Here is an 8,598-nt window from a genome sequence, read left to right on the forward strand (position 1 = left end):
GACATGGGGGGACACCGTGGCCCCCTCTGCCTGCCTGTGCCAACACTTCTGCATCCAGCAGAGATGGTGGGAAGCTCCGCCATACCACCAAGGTGGGCTCTGGCAGAGCCCAGCGGGCCGGCATGGTACAGGTGAGTGTGCAGGATCCGGCCAGGCCATGCCGTGCCCCAAGCAGTGCCGTGCCCCAAGCTGTGGGATGAGTCAGGCGGGCAGCAGGGCTGCGCCGAGTCAGCAAACGCAGCAAACAAACAAGCCCAAAAAGCAACATAGAAGCTGCTCTGTGGGGGAAAGGGCCTGGCTGGGACTGGGACCGGGGCTGGGGCAGCCATGGGATTTGCAAGAGAAGGTGGGAACCTGAGCAGCATCTTCCCTTGACCCTTCCCTATTGCTGCCCGGCAAGGGTGGGATGGCTTCGTCCACCTCTGCAACCCCATTGGCACGAAAAAACGAGCTGCACTAATCACCTGGCGCTTGCACCCTGATCCAAGCTGGTACCCAGCACTCAGCTCCCGTGCCCTTGTGTTCGGTGCCGCAAGGTGGGCATCCCTGTGGTGCCCAGGGCGCAGGGCAGGGGACAGGGACACCCACGCCACCTCGGCTGCGGGGGATGCCGGCGGAGGCGTCGCTGTGCCGTGGTTGCGTCCCTGCCCCAGAAGGGTTTTATTGCTGGGTTTGGGTTTGGGAAGCAGCTGACGCAGCAAGTGCCGGGGAGGGAGCCGGAAGCATCTCGGCATTTCCCAATTAGGAGTTGTTCAGTGTCACCACCCGGCTACGGGGACAGTGGTAAGGACAGGGCTTTGGGATCAGCCCAAGGACAGGCTGAGCTTGGGGTCTTGTGGCCAGGGACAGGGACAGCTCCCTGCACAGCCCCTGGGGCTGGTTTCCTTAGGGGACACCTCGGGAGAGGGTCTCATCCTGCACCACCTGGGGCTGGGTTCCCTCCAACGGCTGCAGGTTGGGCTTTACCAGTCCCTAAAGGGGTTCCGGGGGGGTCAGGGAAGCCGGAGGCAGGTAGAGAAGCACAGGGTGCAGGCAGCTGCCTGTCCCTTCTGCCAGTCCGCCACGCGCCCTCTGTGTCTTGCTCTCCCCGGCCCAGCAGGTCTTTCCAGTACAGATAGGAAGAGTTTGTGTCATTTTCCAGGAGGCGATGAGACCTCGTCTGGGACAGCCAGCACCGCTCGAGGCTGGGACCAGCCTGGGTGGGGCTGCACATCTGCATGGGCAAAGCCACAGCTGCATTGGCAAAGCCACAGCTGGATCCCCAGGGTCACAGCTGGATCCCCAGGGTCACGGCATCCGCCAGTGGAAGAGGGATGGGTGCACTGGGCAGTGTGGAGGAAAAGCTGCTTAAATGTGCTGGGGACAAGACAGGTGGCAGAGCAAAGGGCCAAGAGCAGGGTGAGGCTGGTGGGAACCCCAGTGCCCCGAGCCGGGGGCTCTGCGGTGGCACACGGGGACCCCCACACCAGGGAAGCTCCTGCCAGGGGCAGCGGTGCCAAGGCAGCATGGTTTGCCCAGGGACGTGGCCCCTCTCTGTCCTCCAATATTGCCGTCCCAACGGAGCTGGAGCCGGAGCCGTCTGGCACGTGTTTGCACCCCAGGCTTGCTTCAGCGCTGGTTTCTCAAGAACTCGTTGATGGTGCCCGGCCCCGCCGTGCCCATGGCCCTGGGGTGGCACCAGGACAGGGATGCCGGCTCCACGCAGCACCAGGGTGCTGGGGGGAAGCAGGAGCTGCTGACTCAGCATCACGGCTACCTTTTGCCCAGAGTCGGATTTCCAAAGATCTGGCTTTCCCATCCCATCCCTGCAGCTGGATCCGGCACCCAGTGCCACCCCGGGCAGCCCGGTGCCCCACTGGCTCTGGGCAAGGAGCTCACCCCAGAGCCCTGCTCTGCCCCAGTGCCCCACTTTTTGCTAAAATATTTCCTGCTGCAACAGTGGGTCAAGGACACAAGGACACAAGGATGTGACATGAGGACACAAAGATGTGACACGAGGACACAAGGATAAGACCTTGCAGCCTCCCAGCTGCCTCTGCCGGCCATCGCTGCCCGCCAGGACATGCCACGTTGGATCCCGGTGGTATTGCCACAACCGGGGCACCCAGCACCCAGGGGGGCTAATTCATCCCCCCTGGCCAAGCCAAGCCAACCCACTCAGCTCATTTGCTGCCTCCCATCATCCCAAAGGGTCTCCCAGCACCCAAGTAAAAGGCACAAGGTGCCGTTTAATATTCAGAAGAGACGGAGGGGCCAAGGGCAGCAGCTGTGGCTGCCTTTGAGCCGGTGACCACGGATTAAGCCGAGCCTCCGGCCACGTCGGGCTGAGCCCAGTTGCCGCGAGGTGAGAGCGGACCTGCCGCCTTCAGGAAAATCAAGGATTTGGGTTGGGTGGCTGCTGCGCGGGCTGGGGTTCATAACGAGGGCAGTGGAACCGCCATCTCCCCTCGCTGCCCCTGCCACCCACCTGCCGAGCCGTGTCGCAGGCAGCCACGTGCCCTGCGGGAAGGAGGGGGACAGGGGTGACGGGGGACCCCCACTGTCCCCCCGGCCCAGGTCACGAGGCCACCAGAGATGGAGGAGCCCCAGCTCACTTCGGTGGCTCTGGGGACACACTTTGGTGGCAGAAGCGGGGTTATAACCCCAGCAGCCCCCCAAATTCAGGGACTGAAGGTGAGAGGAGCAGAACCGGGCTCCGCGCCCACCTCCCAGCCCCGTGCGCCCACCTGGCCGGTGCCGATCCCGGGGGAGCGGGCACCCATCCCAGCACCCACCAAGTTGGGGCACAGGTGCAAGCACCAGGTAGCCCCCATGGGTGGCAGCCGGGATGGGAGCATCGATGTTCTCTGGCTCCCAGCACCGCAAAGCTCCCCTCCCCACCAGCACCCCCGCAATCTGGGCCAGCCCAGACGGCACCCTGTGCCTGGGGGCCCCCCACCCTGCACCCCCATGTACCTGCCGGCCGAGGGTCCCGCTGTGTCGGCTGAGTGGCAAGCGGGGTGCCGTGTTGTGCCGTGCCGTGCCGTGCCGTGCCGAGCGGGACTGGGGGTGCTGCTCCCTGCACGCCACGTCTGGGCGGACCGGCAGAGTCACCCGCTGAGCACCCAGCCCTCGCCGAGCACCCAGCCCTGAGCACCCAGCCCTGGCGCAGCGAAGGTTTGGCATTCCTCAGCTGCTGACAGCCGGGGAGCCGGTCAGGCTGGTTCCCCAGCACCCAGCTCCTTCGTTTCCTCCGACTCAGCAGCGCCAGGAGGGAGCCCAGCCGGCCTGGGTGGCTCTGGGGCCCCCCCGGACCCCAGCCCATCCCTGGCTCCCTCCCTGCCACCCATCTCGGTAAGGGTGACGGTAACGTCGAAGGGGATCTCAGTGACCAGCTTTGTCACCGAACCTTCAGCCAGCCAGCCGGGTCACCGCGTTGGCCAGGCTCGGCTGGGCCATGGGGCTGGCGGGGTCCCAACACACTGCGCCGAGGGGCTGGGGGTCCCCAGGGTTGTGATTGCACCCAATTAATTGACTACGTGGGGGTCCCACATGGAGCCCCGCAGCACTGCAGCACGTTCCCAGGAGGCTCCTAATGCTGGGAGGTCTCCCAGGTCTCGGAAAGCTGAGGCTCTCAAGGGTCTTCACGCTGGCTTGGGGACGGAGTGGGGGGTCACAGTAGGCCTGGGCCACTGTGGGAGACCTGACCCCGGGGCGCAGGGCCCTTTCCCGGCAAGGCTCGGAGCGACAGCAGAGCCAGCACCCTCCCTGTATCCTCACCCTGCCCTCCCGCTCCTCCCCAGCACCCGTGGGTGCCCCGCTGCGGTGCCAGCCTCCCCCCAGGGCCACCACTCCCGGCTGCTGGCCCAGCCCGGGAGCCTCCTCAGCCACCACCGGCCCGGCACAAGCAGCCGCAGCTCGGCTCTGGTTGGGGTGCCCGGGGCCACCCAGCTCTGGGTGCCACCGCTCACGTGCTGGGGAAACTGAGGCAGAGACGACGAGCTCCCTCTGCACCTTGGCCAGCAGACCCAGGGCCCCGCCGGGGATGGGGGGGCTCGCGGTTCGGCCGTCCTCCACCCGCTGCTGAGCTGGCTTTGCCGTCCTGGAGAAGCGCCGGGTCATGGCTGGGGCTGGAGCGGGTTGGCCGGACTCTGCCCCATCCCACCTTGCCGGAGCCGGTGGGACGTGGTTGTGAAACCCCTGGGGAGGAGCCACGTGCCACTGAGGACACCCGTGGGGGCTGTGTCCCCGACCCCACCTGGGGAAGAGTCTCTGAAGCCCCCCCCCACCGTGTGCTGGTACCAGTTGGGGGGATCAGCCCCTTGACCCCCAGAGCCAAAGGCAAGGGGGGGCTCCAGGCAGCCCTGCCAGCCCCCCACCCAGGGGGTTGGTGGTGGCAGGGCACCGAGCCGTGCTGCCCGCCAGCACCGGAGGAATTGGCTCCATCCCATGTCCCATGCCCTTCCAAGGGACACCATGTCCTGGGGACCGCGGGGACCCTCTCTCCCCTCCCTGGGGAGCTGCACTGGGCTGGGGTTGGGTCCTGCCGAGGGCGGGTGAGCTGCAGAGGCAGAAATGTTTATTGAATAAAATCACGGGAGGGATGCCACTCGCCGGCCCCGACCTCAGCAGCAGGCGAGGACAGCCGGGGCCATCGTGTCCTCTGGGTGTCAGTGAGATGCTCGGGGTGCTGGCACAATGTGGGGAGCAGCACCCAGAGGTATCAGCGATGGAGGTGCCCACCCTGGCATTGCACCCCTGGATGGAGCCCCAGGAGGGTTTGGTGGTGACACCGAGCCGAGGAAAGCAGCGACAGGTCTCCGTGAGTGCCGTGGCGGTGGCATACTGGGTGGGGGGGGCTGAGAAACTAAAGTTTTCTCCATGGAAAGGGGGAGGTTGTTGTACCCTAGGCGCAGCCCCGGGGCGGTAATGCTGCAGGGTGGGGGCACAGGCATGGCCTGGGACGGGGGGCTGGCCAGGGGGACACCCCCGAGGGCTTTGGGGACAGGGGTCTGCTTGGTGCTTGGGGGGGGACCCTCCTTGGTCCTTGTCCCCGAGGCTGCATTGATGGAGTTTGGGGGTTGCGGTGGATGTTGGTGGTGGCTCCTCCTGGCCCTGAAGGTCTGAGGTTGGGCTGCAGCCCACCCCGCGCAGCCCCTGCGGCCATCCCAGCTCAGACGGGCCCCACCAGGGGACATTGCTGGTGCCTGGGGACACAGTGGCAGGTCCCCACGTCCACCCCTGCCCACCCGGGCAGCCCCTTCCCCATCTCCCCCAGCACAAAGCCCTGCAGCAGCACCATAGCCCAGCCGGGCCGTCTCCCTCCTTCCTCCTCATCCTCCTCCTCCTCCTGCACCAAGCACCCAGCATCCAGACTGGAGCACCCATTGGCCTGGGCGAGGCGGCCGTGGGGGGCTGGGGGGTGGGCGCCAGCGCTGGTGCAGGCGCCAGTGGAGCTGGAGGTGGATGCGCTGGGAGAAGCGGCCGTGGCACTGGTGGCACTGGAAGGGTTTCTCGCCCGAGTGCAGCCGCAGGTGGGTCTTCAGGTTGCTGCTGCTGCTGAAGCGCTTGTGGCACGTCTGCGGGGGTGAGAGCATGGGGGGCTTGGAGTGGGTGCTGTACCCTGGTTCAGAACCCCCCCCCCCACCCTCCTGGCACCCAGTGGGCACCTACCGGGCACTGGTGGGGCTTCTCGCCAGTGTGCACCAGCTGGTGCTTCTGCAGGTGTGCCAGTTGCGTGAAGCGCTTCTTGCAGATGGGGCACGGGAAGGGCCGCTCGCCACTGTGCACCCTCAGGTGGACCTGCCGGGGGGGGGCACAGGACTATGGGGGGGGCACCTGGGGACCCAGGAGTCTGGGCTGCCCAAGTTCCCCCTTCCTGGGAGCATCCCGCAGCTCCTGGGGCATGGCTGGAGCACAGAGGGGTATATCCGCAGCCCATCTCAGTGCACTTCACACCAGTTGACACTTTGCTGGGGGGAAACTGAGGCACGGGGAGAGGCCCACGACCTGCCCGCGCAGCTGGGACAAGCCACCGCTGTCCCTTGTCCCCAGCGCAGGCTGACCCTGCAGGGAGGCAGGAGAGGTGGGCTGCCGGGCTTGGGGGGGGAGCGGAGAGCGGGTGCTGGGGCACGCCGAGTACCTTGAGGTTGGAGAGCTGCCCAAAGCTCTTGGCGCAGATGTTGCACTTGTACTTGCTCCTGCTAACGTCCTTCCCCAGCGGGTACGGCCCGATGCCCGCAGGCGGCTTGGCCACGCGGTGGCTGGGCACCTCCAGCTGCGGGGCAGAGCAGGGCATCCCCCCCCATGGCAGCAGGCACCCCCCTGCCCCACAGCCGGGGAAGGGGAAAGACCCTTGGCAGAGAGGGAAAAATCCCACCGGTGGCTTCGGCAGCCCGGGAGCGCCCTGCCGGGTGGACAGGAGGGTCCCACACAGCCGTGGGCAGGGTGGCAGCTGGAGGAGGGCACTGCCGCAGCCCTGCGAAGGTGACCCTGGGGTCCCCATGTCACCCAGGTGGGCGAAGGGCAGCAGGAGCGGGGGGCTGTGGGTGCCGCAGAGGCAGAGGCACGGCTGGGGCAGGAGGAGGGGGCCCAGGTTGCCCAGGTGGACCCTCAGCTCCCTGGGCAGCGGGGAGGGTGGGCAGACCCCTGCCGGCACCAGCTCCACTCGCCCAAAGGGCTCCTTCCTCCAGCCTTCCGTGGCTCCCTGCAGCTCTTCAGCCTCGATTCTCATCTCCTCCTCCTCCTCCGTGCTGCCGATGGGGATATCTTCGGTGCAGAGGGGCTGCGTTGGCAAAGAGGCCATGTCCAGCCCCGCGGGGGTCCCGCAGCTGGTGGCCCTGGTGGCATTGGGGGCTGTGGGCAGAGGAGCAGCCGGGGGGTCAGCAGGGAGCCCGGGGAGGGGACGGGGAGTTTGGGGATGGGGGGCTGGAGGGGGGGAAGCCCAACACAAGCAGGAGCAAAGCTGTGTCTGCAGGGCCGAGCAGGAGCACCCGCTGCCAGATTTGTGGGACCAGGGGTGCAGGCAGCTGCGAGGGGAGGCAGAGGAGGGTCTGCTGCTGGGGGAAGTGGGGGGGTCTGCCAAACCTCAGCCCTGGCCAGGAGCCTTTTGGGGACAGCCAGCAGCTTGGCTCCAGCCCCTGGGGATGAGGGGCAAGAAACCGGCCACATCACAGGGAAGGGAGGGAAGAGGCAGAGGAGGGCAGGGAGGAAGAGCAGGGGGAGGAAGGAGTGCAGAAGAGCCCAAGCAGAAAACACCATCCCCTTCCCGGCCGCATCCTCACGGAGCCACGGGGGCTGCGGTGGTGGCGGTGACAGTGGTGGTGGGTGCTGGGTGGGCTCCCGGTTGTGTCCTGCGGGGAGTTCAGGGTGGGTGGGCAGCGGCCGCAGGCAGCAGAAGTAGATGCCGAGGCCTCTGGGGCAGAGCAGGAGGTCGGGGACCATGGGGCCCGGGTTCACATAGCACATCCAGGCACCGTGATGGGGGCCATGGGGGGCGAGGGGGGGCCGGGGGTCCCCTCTGGCCAGGAGACCTGTGGGGGGGGACACAAGCTGGGACCCGGAGCGGAGTTATGGAGCTGGATCCCACAGATACCAGCTTTTGGCATGGGGGATTTGGGGCTCAAACCCCAGCCCTGCGGCTTGGGGGTGGTTTTGGAAATGAGGTGGTGGCCAAGGACCCCCCCCGCCTGCAGAGCAGGCTCTTTGGTTGCCACCATCCCTGCAGTCGTGCCTCAGTTTCCCCTCTGCAGCGGCATCTGGGGAGAGCTGAGCTGTTCCCCACGGAGCCCAGGGCTGCTGGGGGGGGTGTCAGGGTGTCCCCGCAGGTGCTAGAGGTGAGGGGGAGGTTGTGGGGTGATGGGGGACCACGGCGGTGGCAGCGGGGTCAGTACTCACCCTCCAGGAGGGCTGCCCGTCAGATGTCCCCTCCAGTGTAGATGTCCCTGAGCAGTGACCTGTCCTGTGGGACGTCCTCACTGTTCCCCATGGCCAGTTTGGGGGGGCACCGGCAACCACTCAGAGGGAGCTGGGGGGGCTCTGCCACCTCCTTGCCCCATCCCGCACGTCCAAACCCAATGGGCTGAGCCCTCCCAGTGGGGCAAAGCTGGGGAGCGGGGCAGGACCCCGTCCTGGCAGGGGCTGCACTGGGCAAGCGCTTGGGGCTGTACGGTGGCCGGCCACTTCCCAGTGCCCTGGGGATGGTGCTGGCACCGACTCCAACCCCAAGCATGAAAAGCCATCACTGGGGGAAAAAATGGCATTTACAGAAGGGTTTCCCAAATCTGCCAAGCGTGAAACGGGGGCCAGGCAGGGAGCAGAGCTGCGGCTTCCCCAGCCATTGGAAGGCAAACAGGCATTCCCCCCCCTCTTTGCTTGTTTTTGGGGTAACTAAACCTAAAGCAACGGTCAAGCATAAAATCCAGGTCTGCGGCGCGGGCTGGGGAAGCCCAAGCTTGGCAAGCAAAGCCGTACACCACCCGGCATCGCCGTTTCCCAGCACCGAAGAGCTCTGTGTGTCCCCCCCAGCCGATTCTGCACCCCGTAAAATGGCAAACAGCGGCGATGGCAGCCCCCGCGCTGGGGGGATGGGAGCTGGGGTCTGCGGCGGGGGGGGGAAAG

At 66.6% G+C, this 8,598-nt stretch overlaps 1 protein-coding gene across 1 annotated transcript; it reads right to left on the bottom strand.

Annotated features, from left to right (window-relative positions):
* Positions 1 to 5,312: 5,312 nt before the first annotated feature.
* LOC104837316 (adult enhancer factor 1-like) lies at positions 5,313 to 7,422 on the bottom strand. The gene is made up of 5 exons (XM_010576361.1): positions 7,263 to 7,422; positions 6,359 to 6,834; positions 6,122 to 6,256; positions 5,653 to 5,781; positions 5,313 to 5,558 (listed from the first exon to the last, which is right to left on the bottom strand). Exons 1-5 carry the CDS (start codon positions 7,420 to 7,422, stop codon positions 5,313 to 5,315), a joined length of 1,146 nt encoding a protein of 381 aa, XP_010574663.1.
* Positions 7,423 to 8,598: the final 1,176 nt, after the last annotated feature.

The sequence above is a fragment of the Haliaeetus leucocephalus genome, unplaced genomic scaffold (assembly GCF_000737465.1).
Source record: "Haliaeetus leucocephalus isolate CR32 unplaced genomic scaffold, Haliaeetus_leucocephalus-4.0 Scaffold517, whole genome shotgun sequence".
NCBI lineage: Eukaryota > Metazoa > Chordata > Aves > Accipitriformes > Accipitridae > Haliaeetus > Haliaeetus leucocephalus.

Excerpts from the sequence above, each read along its gene's own strand:
- LOC104837316 (XM_010576361.1), bottom strand. The coding sequence starts at position 7,422 with ATGGTCCCCGACCTCCTGCTCTGCCCCAGAGGCCTCGGCATCTACTTC. Across the intron at positions 6,257-6,358 it reads CCGGGCTGCCGAAGCCACCG|CTGGAGGTGCCCAGCCACCG; the intron begins GTGGGATTTTTC and ends TCTGCCCCGCAG. Across the intron at positions 5,782-6,121 it reads GGCAGCTCTCCAACCTCAAG|GTCCACCTGAGGGTGCACAG; the intron begins GTACTCGGCGTG and ends CCCCCCCGGCAG.